This window comes from Aegilops tauschii, chromosome 6 (assembly GCF_002575655.3).
Source record: "Aegilops tauschii subsp. strangulata cultivar AL8/78 chromosome 6, Aet v6.0, whole genome shotgun sequence".
In the NCBI taxonomy this organism is placed as follows: domain Eukaryota; kingdom Viridiplantae; phylum Streptophyta; class Magnoliopsida; order Poales; family Poaceae; genus Aegilops; species Aegilops tauschii.
The window spans coordinates 484,576,695-484,593,290 of record NC_053040.3 but is presented as its reverse complement, the minus strand read 5'-3'; the positions used below and the strand labels follow the sequence as shown (position 1 = coordinate 484,593,290).

Genomic DNA, 16,596 nt, shown 5'->3' with positions numbered 1-16,596 from the left:
GCCATTTCTACGCTACATATATCATACCAACACCGCAAAAGTGCAAACGTGCATGCTCCAAAATGGACCAAGCAACCTATTTCCCGAGCGGCAGACTACAGCGTAGACATCATCATGAAACAAAATGCTCCATGGATGCTAGTACATCATATTCTTCACCACACCACTGCAAAGAAAGAAACAGAGTGGCATCCCATCCCAACAAAGGAAATGCACAGCAGATCCCATCAAGGAAAACATCCATCCATCTCCTTTCAAAGACACCCGAAACCCACACACAAGATAGAAACAGACATCACATATCTGGCTAGCTTTCACCATGTGTGTATGGACAAACAAACAGACAGACAGACGAAGAGTTTGCCTCATTTTCATACCATCATAAATTTTCTAGTTACATACACCCACAGATTTGATACTCAAACCCAGACAGAACCCGCACCAGGTTTTGACTGACTGACAATCTAGATAGAAACCATACATAACAGTCGCAGAACAAGACGCGGCCCAGACCCGCTCCGGGGTCTCTGGGCACCCTAGGTGCACACATTGTCATTGACATTGCATTGCATTTGACTCTCATCCAGCAATACCAGGCGCACGCAGTTGCTTCGTTTCTCTCTCTCTTCTCTTTTTTTTTTACACGGGGATGGGCGGATCGGTCAGTCTAGTCTCTGCCTTCCTCCTCGTCGCGCTTGGCGTGGTGCACGGTCCAGTAGGCCTGCGCCGCCAGCACTCGGTCCAGGAGGTCCTGCGGCGGGATCGCCCTGCCCCGCCGGAGCTGCGGGGGGATGCTCGCCGTGTGCACCAGGTTCTTCCACTTGTCCTGCTCCACAGAAAAGACATTTCAGCAAGCTTTAAGAACGGATAACAGAGTTTCTGTGTTATACTATCACGCTATGATGAGTAAAATCCAGTGCTTCATTCACACTGGCAGAAAGATACGCATGGCAAACAAGTGGCTAGTTACAGGGGAGCATCAGGCGGCGAGGTAATTAGCGGTGGAATGGAGCAGTGCCAGGATCAAAAGATGGTGATGGCTACCCGCAAAAAAAAAAAAAAAAGATGGTGATGGCTAGCGACTCTGAGGTTTTTCCACTGAGCCGTTTTCAAGGGATTACCTTGAGGTCGACATAGGTCCTCTCCTCGTTGTCGCGAAACGCATGGTTCTTGACGTTTTTCCACCTGGAAGGAAGAAGACAAAGATGGGTCACATGAGACGAAATGGTGTGATCTGCGCTGACCCTGTGATGGAAGAACTATCCTGGGCACAAACAAACCTGCCGAAACCAAGCAGCTCCACAGCTTCCACCAGCAACTCCACCTCAGCAACGGAGAAGGGCCTCCGCTTACGCCTTTGCCCGAAGTCCCTCTGCCTTGACCTGGGAACAACCGGCACGATGGCCAGCACATCTGGGTTTGAAGTCCCATAGGGGACGATCGCTTGGCAGATTTCTGGCCTGACTTGCGCAGCCCCTTCATAGGGATAATCACCCAGAGTGCAGCTTATAAAAGGCTGTTCGAACTTTATCCTGGAAAATGGTGGAGTATAGGAAATCCTTAGATGAGCATAAACAACAGAGATCAAGCAAAATGATATTTTGAAACATCTGCAAAGCATCTTGGTAATGCTTTTCTTCTTTCTGATCAGTAAACCTAATGCAAATCTCCAGTATAATAGTGCGAGAAGAGGTGGCTTTATGGGTAACTTACTTCGACAACGGATTCACAACAGATGGACCAGCGGAGTCCATCTCTTCAGGTGCTATTCCTGAAGGACGAGAATCTTGCTTAGCTTCACATTCCAGTGTGAAGCCTATGCTATCTGGTTTTGCCCCGTGGCAAATCCCAGCCTGATGAAGCGTCTTATTGTCATCTTGAATGATCTTCCCTTGAAGTAGCACACTGACACTGAGGCTGCCTTCAACTTTACTAGTAACAGCATCCATTACAATTCTCTGAAGACAAAATTGAAACATGTTTAACATAAGAAGGTAACAGCAACAAATATTTTAAGTGCAGAGCAATTATGGTAATACATCAAGACGGGGAAAAATGCCACTAAATTTTTCCATGTTGGATAGATCAAAATTACTGCTAAAATGCATCATCCTTTCAGTATAACAATATTTTAGATTGCTGGAATTTAAAAAATCAGTCAGCTAGACATTAAACAATGATGTATTTCTGAATTCTGTACAGGGCATGCCAGACTGCTCACTGATTTTCCACAAACAACTATTGGAGATAATGTTACTGATAATAGATTACTGCCAGCAAAGAATAAAGAGAATATCCTGGTAGACACATTGAGTGTATGGTTGCTAATAAGTCAATAATTATTTTATACAATTTGATGCACATATAGTGTTTTACCTTCAATGAACCAACTGTTGCATTTTCAGGGACCTCAATTGATAGCTCAGGAATGTTGAACGACTTGATGATGAACTTGACTGGAAATAAACGAAAACAATAGTAAGTCATCGTGTCGAAGAATCACGAAATCGTTCCATGTATGTAAATACTGCAGAAAATATCCAGGATTACCATTACAGCCCTCAGAAGCACATGGCTTTCTTTGACTGGACTCAGAAGCACAAGTTGGATCCTGACCTCCCCTGGAGCATGATGTCCCACTGGCTGGAAATGGCAACCAGCATTTTACTTTAGGAAGTATACCAAAACAGGAAGTGAGGCTATCCAATACTGTGCATCAAATGCTAAAGCTGTACCAACTGTGTAAAATGTTACAATTGAATAGTACTAAGCAATTTGTGCCCTTTAAATACCAGGCAAAATGGCAATACAAGTATGCTACTCCCTCCGATACAAAATAAGTGTTGTGGTTTTGGTTCAAAATGGCAATTTGAACCAAAACCACAAAACTTATTTTGGATCGGAGGGAGTACATACTTTCAGTTAGGACCCCTTCATCAGATGGCTGTGCAGAGTAGCATTCAACTACTTTTTTTGTCTTGAGCATTCGTTGCATCTGCGCCCTCCGACGTGTAGCGGATATCTTCTTTCCACCGAACTTGCTACCTTTAAATAAAATAACACTATTCAGCACAATTCCAGCTATAACTAGCGGAAATGATATATAGTTTTTTTTTAGCTGAACCTGTAAGTGGTTGATTTTCATTTCCTCCACAGCTCCACGGTTTCCATAAGAAACGAATCTTTCTCTTGCTACTTTATATCATTTTTTCCCATATCATGGTAAATGATATAGAATAGCAAAAGAAATATCATTCTTTTTATGGAAACTACGGAGCTGTGGAGGACATAGAGATCAATTCCAAATACCTTTATTGGGCAGCTCTCCACACATCTTATTACGAGCTGCCTTCCTCATCCTGGTGGACAACAATCTCCTTGTTCTACAGTCACCTTTATTTGGCAAATAACCACCCTTGCTTCCTGAGGTGCTTGGAAGCACACACCTGGTGGATTTTTCATCATTATCTATATCTGCAGCATGCTGCACTTGAACCGGATAGAATGGAGAAGCCCTATGGCCATTGTCATGGCCACCAAAGTGCACTCCTGAGCTACTCTCAGAATTAAGCACAGAAGGTTTGACATCCAGATCCATGGTGTCAACCAAACCATGCAGAGCTGCGGCATTGCCATCTACCAGACTTCTGATTATTGCAGGTGTGGCTTGATGCACTTGTTTAACGTCTGCCGACGTCGGGAAACAAGGATGGCATACTCCAATAGTTCCATACTCCGGAATTGTGCCAAGACCACAATCCAATAGAGATGGTTTTGTACAACTAACCAATGAGCCCTCAGCAAACACATCTGGCTTCTTTTCTATCAGTGGCTCTGCTGCTGCATCAGCAACGTTTTGGGTCAATAAGTTGTCCGCATCTGCCTTTTCTATTAGTGACCCCTCTACTGTATCAGCAACATTCTGGGTCGATAAGTCCTCTGTCTTGCGTATGCTAGTTTGTCCGAGAGAGGCACAGATACCATCACAGCCCACTGTATATCCTCTGCAGCAATCATTCTCCAATGCTGTGCTATTGAGCTGCGGGGCTTCATCAAATTGTTCTGCTTTAACAGATGCCCTGTCTGAATTATGACTTGCTGCTGCTACATCTTGGTCGCTTTCGGTGGAATAATCATCCTCATCTGAGGACAAGGATTCTGCAACTGTGGCGAGCAGATCAAGAGCGTACATCTGCTTTTTCTTTAACCTCGCGGAGCGCTTCACCTGGAAGGATTACAATTGGCCATCAAACAGACCCAAAATGCATTTCCAAGAAAGCTTACTACAGAATCAAATATGTATAAGAGCCTGTCACAAAAGAAAAGCTGTGTACCGGAGCCAGAGTCGTGTCCCGTGGCTTGCGAGGTCGCCGGACAACGGATCCTCCCTCGGACTTCTTCCGGAACACCATTTCTTGGCCTGAAATGGAGAACAGAGCGCTCACCGAGCAGCCAGGGGCGGATCTCCGGAAATTGGGCAGGTCGGTGGGGTTTATCCAATCGTAGGACGAAATCGAACAAGCAAAGCCCGTACCTTTGGAGCCCAATGGGCAAAGACTGCGGGCGGGGCGGAGGGGGGCGGGAGCGGCGGAGCGCGCGATGAAGCGCGCGCGGCGGCGGCCGGCAGGGGACGGAGATTCAGAGCCGCGTCTGGTACGACGGGGCCGGTGGGTCGGGGCAGGAGCCCGTCGCGGGGCGGAGGGGGGCCACGCTGATCCGATCTGGCCTCCGGGCAGGGGGAGGGGGGAGGGGGTGGAGGGCGGAGGAGGGCCTCGCCGCCCGAGCGCTCGCCGGGGCCGGACGGGGGAGGGCGGAGGAGAGGAACGGGTAAAACCCTGTGAACTCAGATGATTTGGTTTTTGGGTCTGTGTGTGTGGGTGGTTTTTGTTCTCGCTGCTTCCCGAGTGCTTCTACCCTTGTAGTAAAACCCTAGCATCACTTTCCCCTGCTTTTATCCACCAAAACCCCGCTCCCTCCTCTGCCCCTGCCCACCGCGTGATTCCAGATCTGTGTGCTCTATCTACCCGCTGCCGTTACAATTTGGAAAAGCAGTAGAGACTTGACGGTATCTGGAGCAGATCGGGTCGTGTATCTAGACACTGTTGCTATAAATTGGAGAAATAGCAAAGATTGATCGTGTACTGGAGCGGATCAGGCGTCGTATCTATACACTGCCGTTACGAGTCGGAGAAACAATGAAGATTTGGTCGTAGATCGGGTGATTTATCTACACACCATCGTGACAAGTTGAAGAAATAGTATGATTTGGTCGTATCGTGGAGCGCAACTTACTCCTATGCTAACAAAGACAACTGTGAAGGGATTTTTTATAGAAAAAGAGGGATAATGTGACAATTGTAGTCGGTAGAAGTATTACTATGTGTAAATATGACCTTAACCTCCAAGCCTACCTTGAAATGATTTTTTGCTTGAGTTGCATTCAAGTGAAAGTGAATGGCCACCATATGAGACTTATATAGGTCAAGAGTATTTGGAAATACCAAGCCTACCCTTAAGATAGAGAAAAAGTACATGCTTGGTGGGAAACAAAGTTCGTGCTTAATGGTGGACTACGAAGGTGAGAGGGTGCCTTGGCCTGTGGTGGACCAAGACAATGCACCTCCCTCTAAATGAGCCTCTTTACACTAGAGCATTTTACAAATTACAAAACTTGTGGACGCATGACTACTTTTAAGTCTCCCTTTGTCCCTCTACATCGCCCACCCTTGGGGACACGGGGGAACTCCAGTTGCCGCCGCCATTAGGCCCTCCTCCCTTCTCTTCTCTCGGTGTGTTGCCATCAGAGAGCCGCCTGCGAAGCCCGGGAGGGCGCAACATTTCTTTTGGTTGTGGCTTGCGGGTAGGCTCACCTGGTGATGCGGGGCCGAACGTGGTGTACAACGCTCGACAAAGTGGCACAAGCGAGCGTCGGGCACAGAGGTGCGGCGGTGTGGTGCTGCGCCGTGATGTTGGGCGGATGCGGTGGGGCACATTTGTGGTGGTGGCTGCTGCTGGGGGAGGGCATGACCCAGATCTGGCATCTTTGCGACGACGAACATCGCAGGGGTAGCCTCTCACCGGTGTGGTTCTTAGGGACGTTGCAGCTGCATGGATCGGTCCTCATCCGGCGTCTGTGGCATTGCTCTGTACATGCGATCTATGGATGATGGCTTGAGGTGGAGGGCATGGATGTCCATCGACGGCCCTGGATTATCTAGCCGGGCAGGCGATCTCTAGTGTGATATGTCGATGGTCACAATCCCATCTGCAGGTAGACGGGCGGTAGTGGCCTACTGTGTCCTAATATGACGGTTCTCTGCTGGGGCGCATAGGTGATAGCGTGGTCCTGTGCTGGTAGGTGATTGCCACGACGGGATGGGGGATCTGGAATCTTTAGATCCGGCGACAACGACGAGTATGTTTTGCCGACTGATTTTGCCACCACGAATGAGATCAACAGAGCATGAGAATGGTGCGGGATTGCCGGAGCATCCTGAATTGAGATTTTGACGGTGCTGATGACCTTCCTCTTCAATATCCCATGCAATGTGTGACAGCGAACTTCGCTATTTAGAGCCTTTGGTGGCGACCGACTCTTGTTGCAGCTTGACTGCCTGCTTGTGGAGCATGGTCTTCACTTTCATGGCCTCTCATGTCAAGACCGTGTTACGCACATAACCGTTGGATCACGAAAAGTGGTGGTGACAACACATGATGACTTCAGTTTGGTGTTGCTTCCCAAGTATCGGTCTCGAGCTCCAGGTGAAAACCCGAGGCCTGACCTTATTTGGTTATATCTAGCAATAACAATGTTTTTTGTGTCGTTACCTTATTGAAGGCATTGCTCGGATTTGCTCGGACTTGTTCTTCAGGTTAAAACTCATGATCCGGCCTTCGGTAGTGGGATTTGATGATGGCGACACTTGAGCGTTTTTTCCTTTCACGAAGGCGTTAATGTTGAAGAACACTTCTCTTTGTACTTGTGATGTCAAGAGATGGTTGGTGCAGATATGATTGTCGTTGTAGCTTGTTGATGATTGTTTTGACCGCTTCAAAGTTCTTTTTTTTACTCCACCATGGCATAACTTCGGTCTTTTATGACTTTGTTAGTTAGTTGCTAGTGTAATTTATTTGTGCGTTGGCTTTGTATGTATGCACCATAGCTGAAAGGATCGATATGGTCGACTAGAGAGGGGGGGTGAATAGGTGATTAACAATTTTTAAGTTCTTTTAACAAAATTAAGGCTCAACAAGAAATAGGTTGCCTAGATATGCAACTAGGTGGACAAACTATATGACAAGCACACCAACAACAAATGCAAGTACAAGATAAACTCACAATAAAAGCTTGCATAAAGTAAAGGCATGAAGTAACCGCAAGTGAGGATACCGGATGTGTTGCCGAAGTTCCCTCCTTTGGGGGAGGTATGTCTCCATTGGAGAGGTATGGAGGCAAAATGCTCCCCAAGATGTCACTAGGACCACCTTATTCTCATCACGCCTCGCACGATGCAAGATGTCGTGATTCCACTAGCGGTGCTCTTGAAGGTGGCGACCGAACCTTTACAAAAAAGGTTGGAGCTCTCTTCACAACTTAATTGGAGGCTCCCAACATCACCATGACGTTGGGAACGTTGCATGAAAACAAAAAAGAATTCCTACGCCCACGCAAGATCTATCTAGGAGATGCATAGCAACGAGAGGGGAGAGTGTGTCTACGTACCCTCGTAGACCGTAAGCGGAAGCGTTTCACAATGAGTTTGATGTAGTCGAACTTTCTTCGCGATCCAAGCGATCTAGTACCGAACGTACGGCACCTCCGCGTTCAGCACACGTTCAGCTCGGTGACGTCCCTCGCCTTCTTGATCCAGCAAGACGTCGAAGTAGTAGAGTTCCGTCAGCACGACGGCGTGGTGACGGTGATGGTGAAGTGATCTCCGCAGGGCTTCGCCTAAGCACTACGAAAATATGACCGAGGTGGTAAACGATGGAGGGGGGAGCCGCACACGGCTAGGCAATTGTCTGGGTGTGCTAGGCGCCCCCTCCCACATATATATAGGTGGGGGAGGAGGGAGCAGCCAAGAGGGCGCCCCAAGTAGGCCGAATCCTACTTGGGGTCCTCCCATGTGACGTGCCCCCCTTCCTTATTTGCCGGAGGGGGAAGGAAAGAGAGGGGGAGAGGGAAGGAAGGGGGAATCCTATTCCCTCTCTTTCCTCTCCCTTCCCCTCTTTCCTTCTCCTTCTTGGCCGACCCATATGGGGGGCACACCAGCCCCTTGTGGCTGGTGCGTTTTCCCTCTTGGCCCATAAGGCCCATATCTTTTGCCGGGGGTGTCCGGAACCCCTTCTGGTGACCCGATAGGTACCCCGTACCCTCCGGAACACTTCCGGTGTCCGAATACCATCGTCGTATATACCAATCTGTATCGCTTGACCATTTCGAGACTCCTCGTCATGTCCGTGATCTCATCCGGGACTCCGAACAACATTCGGTCACCAAATCACATAACTCATATAATACTATATAGTCAACGAACATTAAGCGTAAGGACCCTACGGGTTCGCGAACTATGTAGACATGACCGAGACACCTCTCCGGTCAATAACCAATAACGGAACCTGGATACCCATATTGGCTCCTACATATTCTACGAAGATCTTTATCGGTCGAACCGTTATGACAACATACGTAATTCCCTTTGTCCATCGGTATGTTACTTGCTCGAGATTTGATCGTCGGTATCTTCATACCTAGTTCAATCTCGTTACCGGCAAGTCCCTTTACTCGTTCCATAATACATCACCTCATGACCAACTCCTTAGTCGTTTGCTTGCAAGCTTATGATGTGTATTACCGAGAGGTCCCAGAGATACCTCTCCGATACTCGGAGTGACAAATCCTAATCTCGATCTATGCCAACTCAACAAACACCTTCAGAGATATCTGTAGAGCATCTTTATAATCACCCAGTTATGTTGTGACGTTTGATAGCACACAAGGTATTCCTCCGGTGCCCGGGAGTTGCATAATCTCATAGTTGAAGGAATATGTATTTGACATGAAGAAAGCAATAGCAATAAATCTGAACGATCATTATGCTAAGCTAACAGATGGGTCTTGTCCATCACATCATTCTCCTAATGATGTGATCCCATTATCAAATGACAACACATGTGATGGAGGCTTAGCATAAACAAACACATGTGATGGAGGCTTAGCATAAACAAACCTTAACCATCTTTGATCAACGAGCTAGTCTAGTAGAGGCTTACTAGGGACACGGTGTTTGTTTATGTATTCACACAGGTATTAAGGTTTCCGATAAATACAATTCTAGCATGAATAATAAACCTTTATCATGAATAAGGAAATATAAAATAACAACTTTATTATTGCCTCTAGGGCATATTTCCTTCACATGAAGCTTCACCACAATGGAATGTGGCCTCGAGGTGACCTCTTTTGTCTAGGGTGCCCAAACATCCAAGAGTAACAAGTTCCACAAGTGAATATACGGGGGAATCAAATTTTCTTTGGTGGAATTGTAGATCTAGGAAATCAACAAGTTTGGTTGGCTAGAAAAGGAGATCGGGCAAGAAAGCTCTTAGGGCATCAATGGAGGAGAGAGACTGACAAGAGGTGAGTGGGGAGGTGGAAGAACCACCTCTTATACAGGGTCTCCCAAATCCAACCGTTATAGCGCGGAGTAACTCGAGAGCGGTACAACCGGACTAGGGTCCAGTACAACCGCTCAAGGTGGTTTTGCCAACCTGCCATGCTCAGTGCGATACAATCACCAGTACCACTGGTAGTACTGTTGAATACAATTCAGCAGGGACAATTGTACAGCTACCATTGTGTACCACCCTAGTACCCAAACGGAGTCACCCATTTGCGATACAAGGGCCGGTACATGGACCAGAACAACCACAGCGTCCAAGCTCCTATAGTCGCTAAGTCCGAAGTGGTACTACCGCCTCAAACCACCGATTGTACCGCTGCAAGGATAGTAGCCGGGACAACCAGGCGACTACCGCCCAGCCACCCGAAAGGAATCACCCTTTTCCGGTGGTTGGGTTGGTACTACAGCCGAAACAACCGTTCGGATGTGCCTTGTGGGGTGGCTAAGTCCCTGGCGGTACAATCTCTAGAGAGGAGCGGTACAACTCCAACACCACCACCATGTGGGACACTGCCTGACCCGAGGGAATCACCCCTCGGGCGGTTGTTGTTCCGGAAGCACCGGATAACTGGTACCCCCGCTAGTGATGGAATTCCTACACTTAGTTGAATTTGAGGCTCTTTCCTCGAAACAGAAGGCTATATGTGGGTGCAATAAGTAGATGTGCACGTGTTTGATTCACCCAGTACCTTCCAGTGCGGACCCCTCTTAATAGTATAGATTTCACAGACCAAAGAAATAACGCATCGGAAATGTCGTCTTTTCTCTTTTCCATCCAGAGGGGTGCCCAAACTTCTTGTGCCACATAGTGTATACCTGTGTAGTTTAAGTACACGGTTAGTCCACAAATTGCATTGTCATGAACACCAAAACATTAATGCGGGAAATGCCCTTACAATAGCTATGCAGAGGCCGGGTGTGTGCTCACTGTTTTTATATCCTCTTAATACTTCATTTTGAGTTAATAAAATTCATCCTTTATAAAAAATGACTACTTTTAAGTAGTAGTAATACTCGCTTTGCTTGCAAATACACTAGTGCAGAATTGGGCTTTAGTCCCGGTTCGTAAGGACCTTTAATCCCAGTTCACCAACCGGCACTAAAGGGTGGGGACTAAAGGCCCTCCCCTTTAGTGCCGGTTCGTCACGACCCAGGACCAAAGGCCCACCACGTGGCACGAGCCCGCGCCGGGGGGCTGGGGGCCTTTGGTCCCGGTTGGTTACACCAACCGAGACTAAAAGGATTTAGGTGTTTATTTTTCCTTTTAATTTTGTGTTTTCCATTTAATTATTTTTCATTTCAAACATATTTTACGCTACTACATACTCTACACGTTATGCATATATATAAATAGAATTTCTCGTAGAATCGATCCTATATATATATATCATCGAATTTCTCGTACGACCATTCACACACACACACACACACACACACACACACACACATATATACAATTTGGAATATACAATTTCTCCTACAATTTGCAGATCATTACATGCAGGCATTAGGTGTAATGGTATTCTCCTTTGGGATCTATGACCTGGTCGAGCAAAAATCCCGCTATTTCCTCTTGAATTGCTCGTACGAGGTCCCGTGGTAGGAGCTTATCCCGCATCTCTTGCATCTTTATTAAAAAAGAAGATCAATATGAATGTATTAGTTGTGTATGTATATATTAGATCACGATAAAAAGAATTGTGAATAGTGTTCTGGCAAACGTACCCAAAGTTGTCTATCATCTTTGGTCCTTTCGGACGTCATAATGCGAATGTTCTCGCAAACGTAGGATGCACATAAATTATTCCCCGGCGCCTGCCTCTGACACTTTACGAGAATATAATTCAATTAGATAATAATTAATCAAGCATGATAATGGTATTGAAACTAGAATTAAAGAGATGCGCAGACTTAGCTAGTACTACTTAATTACCTTGGGTCACACCCATTTCAGTTGTTCTTTCCATTGGCCTTCAACCTGTTTGATGAACTTTTGACAAGCCCTGCCCGCCGACTGATGACCCACAAGTATAGGGGATCTATCGTAGTCCTTTCGATAAGTAAGAGTGTCGAACCCAACGAGGAGCAGAAGGAAATGATAAGCGGTTTTCAGTAAGGTATTCTCTGCAAGCACTGAAATTATAGGTAACAGATAGTTTTGTGATAAGATAATTGGTAACGAGCAACAAGTAACAAAAGTAAATAAAGTGCAGCAAGGTGGCCCAATCCTTTTTGTAGCAAAGGACAAGCCTGGACAAACTCTTATATAGAGAAAAGCGCTCCCGAGGACACATGGGAATTATCGTCAAGCTAGTTTTCATCATGTTCATATGATTCGCGTTCGGTACTTTGATAATTTGATATGTGGGTGGACCGGTGCTTGGGTGCTGTCCTTACTTGAACAAGCATCCCACTTATGATTAACCTCTATTGCAAGCATCCGCAACTACAACAAAAGTATTAAGGTAAACCTAACCATAGCATGAAACATGTGGATCCAAATCAGCCCCTTACGAAGCAACGCATAAACTAGGGTTTAAGCTTCTGTCACTCTAGCAACCCATCATCTACTTATTACTTCCCAATGCCTTCCTCTAGGCCCAAATAATGGTGAAGTGTCATGTAGTCGACGTTCACATAACACCACTAGAGGATAGACAACATACATCTCATCAAAATATCGAACGAATACCAAATTCACATGACTACTAATAGCAAGACTTCTCCCATGTCCTCAGGAACAAACGTAACTACTCACAAAGCATATTCATGTTCATAATCAGAGGGGTATTAATATGCATATAGGATCTGAACATATGATCTTCCACCAAATAAACCAACTAGCATCAACTACAAGGAGTAATCAACACTACTAGCAACCTACAGGTACCAATCCCAGACTTGGAGACAAGAATTGGATACAAGAGATGAACTTGGGTTTGAGAGGAGATGGTGCTGGTGAAGATGTTGACGGAGATTGCCCTCTCCCGATGAGAGGAGCGTTGGTGATGACGATGGCGATGATTTCCCCCTCCCGGAGGGAAGTGTCCCCGGCAGAACAGCTCTGCCGGAGCCCTAGATTGGTTCCGCCAAGGTTCCGCCTCGTGGCGGCGGAGTCTCGTCCCGAAAGCTTGCTTATGATTTTTCTTCGGACGAAAGACTTCATATACCAGAAGATGGGCACTGGAGGGCCAACAGGGGGCCCACAAGGCAGGGGGGCGCGCCCTGGGGGGTAGGGCGCGCCCCCACCCTCATGGCCAGGTGGGGCCCCCTGACGTACTTCTTCCTCTCAATATTTTTTATTATTTCCAAAAATAACTTTCGTGGAGTTTCAGGACTTTTGGAGTTGTGCAGAATAGGTCTCTAATATTTGCTCCTTTTCCAGCCCAGAATTCCAGCTGCCGGCATTCTCCCTCCTTATGTAAACCTTGCAAAATAAGAGAGAATAGGTATAAGTATTGTGACATAATGTGTAATAACAGCCCATAATGCAATAAATATCGATATAAAAGCATGATGCAAAATGGACGTATCACCGATAAAGAAAATGAATAAAGGAGTTATTAATTAGTTGATATCAGGAAATGAACTAAAGAGGCCGACATAGTGCGATAATGATTGAAATTACCTGTCGACCATCCCCCTCACGATTGAGTATTCATTAGTATCTTTATATAGTGAGTCCAGTACTTTAACTTTTCCCTCGTCAACTTCAATGATTAGCAGGATCCAGTGGAAACTGCATGCGCACACGTCTGTATAAGCATAACTCATGAACTACACTTATTAACATCTAGTAAGCAAAAATAGAATTTGGAGTACAAGATATAGTGACACTCACCCAAAGTTGTAAGGAAGTACTATTTCTGGTTGGGTATTTAGTCGCTTCAAAAACTCTAGCAAGCTTCTCTCTGTGTCTTTTCTCGGCCATTCAATTGACCATGTCTCTTGATTAATGGTATTTAGGTCAATGAACCCAATGCCATAGCGTCCACCTCTTTTCATTTCATACATCTTCATTCTGCATAATACCATAGAAAATAATATAGTGAGGATAATTACAGGTAATGAACGAGCACAACTAGCTAGAGACTTAAATTACAGAAAGAAATCATTTACAGACAATAGCAACTGACGATAGATTTGTCGAGTGCGTCTTGATTGAATAACTGAAACATTTCTTGAAACTCAACCCACAAATCTTTTGCATGGAAGTAATGCTCTTCCTTGATTTTCACCATGAGGGACTCTCGCCCGTTCTTTACTTCTCTCAGGTACCACTCATGCAATTCAACATTCTCGTTGATAGAAGCGGGATCTCCTCAGGCTTGACCAGAGGTTGCCCGGGGACAAATTTCCATCTTAATTCCTCCTTTTTAAACGTTTGGAATTCCTCGATGTCTAGGAGTTGTTGAACAGTGACATCGGCCTCTTTAGCCCGCCTTCTATGATCGTCGGTTATTATTAGCTGATCGGCGGTACTCCCATGTGGTTGTACAATGAGCGGGGGGGGGGGGGGGGTCGATTGCACTGCCTGTTCTCCCAGCTGGGGAACAATTTTCCCGCTTTTTTGCCCACTGCTTGGCTTGAGCTCGACTCCTTTTGTTTTTGTGCACGATATAACTTCTTGATAGAGTGCTCATAGTCTGAGTCCTTTTTCTTCACAGCCGGTTGAGCATTATCAATAAAGTGTTGTACGACTTTCTCGGGTACTTTTTCCTTTGGCGGCGGGGGGGGGGGGGGGGGGTTCGGTCCAAAATGGGCCCTGAATTGGGCTTGCGCTTCAGCATTGTTTTCCTCGTCAATCATCTCGTAAGGCAACTTTGGGGGATCCTTGAGGCTTGGACCATATCTGATTTTCTTGCCTGTTGTACCGCTAGCCGACGTAGCTGCAGCGCCTCTCTTCCGCTGTTGCTGAGGCGGCGGAGACGGATGACGCGGTGCCTGACTTGTAGGAGGAGGAGTCGACTGACGCGGTGCCGGACTTGGAGGAGGAGGAGTCGGCTGACCCGGTGCCGGACTTAGAGGAGGAGGAGTCGGCTGACGCGGTGGTGGACTTGGAGGAGCAGGAGTCGGTGGCCTTGGAAAGTCAATGGAATCCTTTCTCCATAGAATGATACGATGTATGGCATCTCCCAGTGTGTGCTGCGTGTCACCTCCAAGAATTTCAAGCTCTAGCTCGTAATATCCTGTCATCACTTCATCAACCCCGACACGAGCATAGCCAGCTGGAATCGGATTGCAATGGAAGGTTGCTTCAGGGGGGTTTGTTAAAGCATAGCCGTCCGCCACCTTCATGGATATGTTCTTCACTTTCATGTGTAGCTCACAAGGTGTCGTAGCTATGATATCATCCACGAGGTATCTAGCCAGAAGTGCATCATCGGCCTGTGTGGAACCCATGCTGCTTCTCAGCATAGATGGGACGGGGCTATCCAATGTTGGATCCGCTAGTTGTTGCCGCTGCTGAGACCCCCTTTCCTGACTAAGTGAGTCAATCTGCTGCTGCCGCCGCCTGAAAGCGAGTTCCAACTCCGCGTGCTTTGATTCTAGGCCTTGAAGGCGTACTTCTTCCTCCTTCCTCTGCTCCTCCTCCAGCTTCCTCTTATGCTCCTCCTGCTGCTTCTTTCTCGCACGGCTTCTGTAGTCGGCGTCCAATCCGCAAACCCCTCAAACCACGGAACAACGCCTTTGCCTTGTGTTCGTCCCGGGTGTTTAGGATTCTTCAGGGCGCGTGTAAGCTCGTCGTTCTCTTTGTTGGGCGTGAACGCCCCCGTTCGAGCCTCTTCTATTGCTACAAGTAAAGCGTCGGAGGCTTCTTTAAGACTTGCTCACTCCAAAACCAGTCCTGTCTCTGGGTCCAACTTCCCCCATGCACATAAAACCAAGTCCTGCACCTGGGGGGCCAGCTCAATGTAACTGGAGTGACCCCTGCAGCAATCATCTCTTGCTCAACGAGATCCCACTTAGGCAGGGCCACCTCGTAGCCACCTGGTCCCAGAGTATGGTGCCTCTTCTTTTTCACAGCATTAATCTTGTTTATTCTCGACTGTTCTTGAGTTGTTTCCAATTCCTTGAACTGCACGAAAGCGTCCCAGTGATCTCTTGCCTTTTCCAGTGTTCCCTTGAATTCTGGAGTCTGCTTTCCTGCTTTGACGTATGCGGCCCATATATATTTCTTGTGGTTGTTGAATGCTATCGCCATCTTCTTAAGAACACTCTTCCTGACTTTCTCCAGATCTGCATCTGTCAAATGATCTGGTAGGGTGAAATGTGACATGAGCGATTCCCAAAGCAGATCTTTTGCTCTTTCAGAGAAAAAAGTAACATCTGGATCTCCCTTTGCTGGCTTTTTTCATTCTTGAACGGAGATCGGGATTTGGTCCCTGACAATAACTCCGCATTGACGAATGAACTTGTTCGCATTCTTCTTAGGTTCAAGCGGTTCGCCATTACGTTTGATGGCATTGATGTTGTACTTTACGCCAGCCTGCAACTTTTTGGCCGGGCCTCGAACTGCCCCTTTTCTTGTAGAAGATTTGCTCAATCTGGAGGGCTAAAAGAAGAAAGATCGATTCGTTAATATATATACAAATCAATTAAAACATGTAATGATCACCAGATGCCTTATATAAATATACCTCGCCGGTCTTTGTTATTTGAAGAACAACATTTCCTTCATCATCATTGTTGTGGCCTTCATCTATTCATTCGTCTTCACCAAACATCATACCCTGACCGGAATTGTTCAGATATTGCGAGCCGTCATCATCTGGGCTCGGGGAGCGTATGATGTCGAACAGAGTCTCTTCTCCTTCTCTGCCGGTATTGTCCATAGCTTTTATTTAACTAATCCAGAAGAAAGATAAAACAATTTAGTATTCAAATTAGAATGCATGCAATCAATAAGGAA

The 16,596-nt window shown here is 46.5% G+C and overlaps 1 protein-coding gene across 1 annotated transcript; it reads right to left on the bottom strand.

Moving 5' to 3' along the window:
• Nucleotides 1-346: 346 nt before the first annotated feature.
• On the bottom strand, nucleotides 347-4,886 carry LOC109779884 (telomere-binding protein 1). Its single transcript, XM_020338495.4, has 10 exons — nucleotides 4,535-4,886; nucleotides 4,335-4,420; nucleotides 3,310-4,225; nucleotides 2,917-3,045; nucleotides 2,551-2,643; nucleotides 2,377-2,456; nucleotides 1,714-1,958; nucleotides 1,281-1,532; nucleotides 1,122-1,185; nucleotides 347-826 (listed from the first exon to the last, which is right to left on the bottom strand). The coding sequence occupies exons 2-10, from the start codon at nucleotides 4,410-4,412 to the stop codon at nucleotides 668-670; spliced, it is 2,016 nt and encodes a 671-aa protein (XP_020194084.1). The 5' UTR covers nucleotides 4,413-4,420; nucleotides 4,535-4,886; the 3' UTR covers nucleotides 347-667.
• Nucleotides 4,887-16,596: the final 11,710 nt, after the last annotated feature.

Bases quoted from the DNA above. Each gene is read 5' to 3' on its own strand.
- LOC109779884 (XM_020338495.4), bottom strand. From the start codon at position 4,412: ATGGTGTTCCGGAAGAAGTCCGAGGGAGGATCCGTTGTCCGGCGACCT. The intron at 3,046-3,309 runs GTATTTGGAATT...TTTTATTTAAAG, and splicing joins TGGAGAGCTGCCCAATAAAG to GTAGCAAGTTCGGTGGAAAG. The intron at 1,533-1,713 runs GTAAGTTACCCA...ACCATTTTCCAG, and splicing joins GTTGTGAATCCGTTGTCGAA to GATAAAGTTCGAACAGCCTT.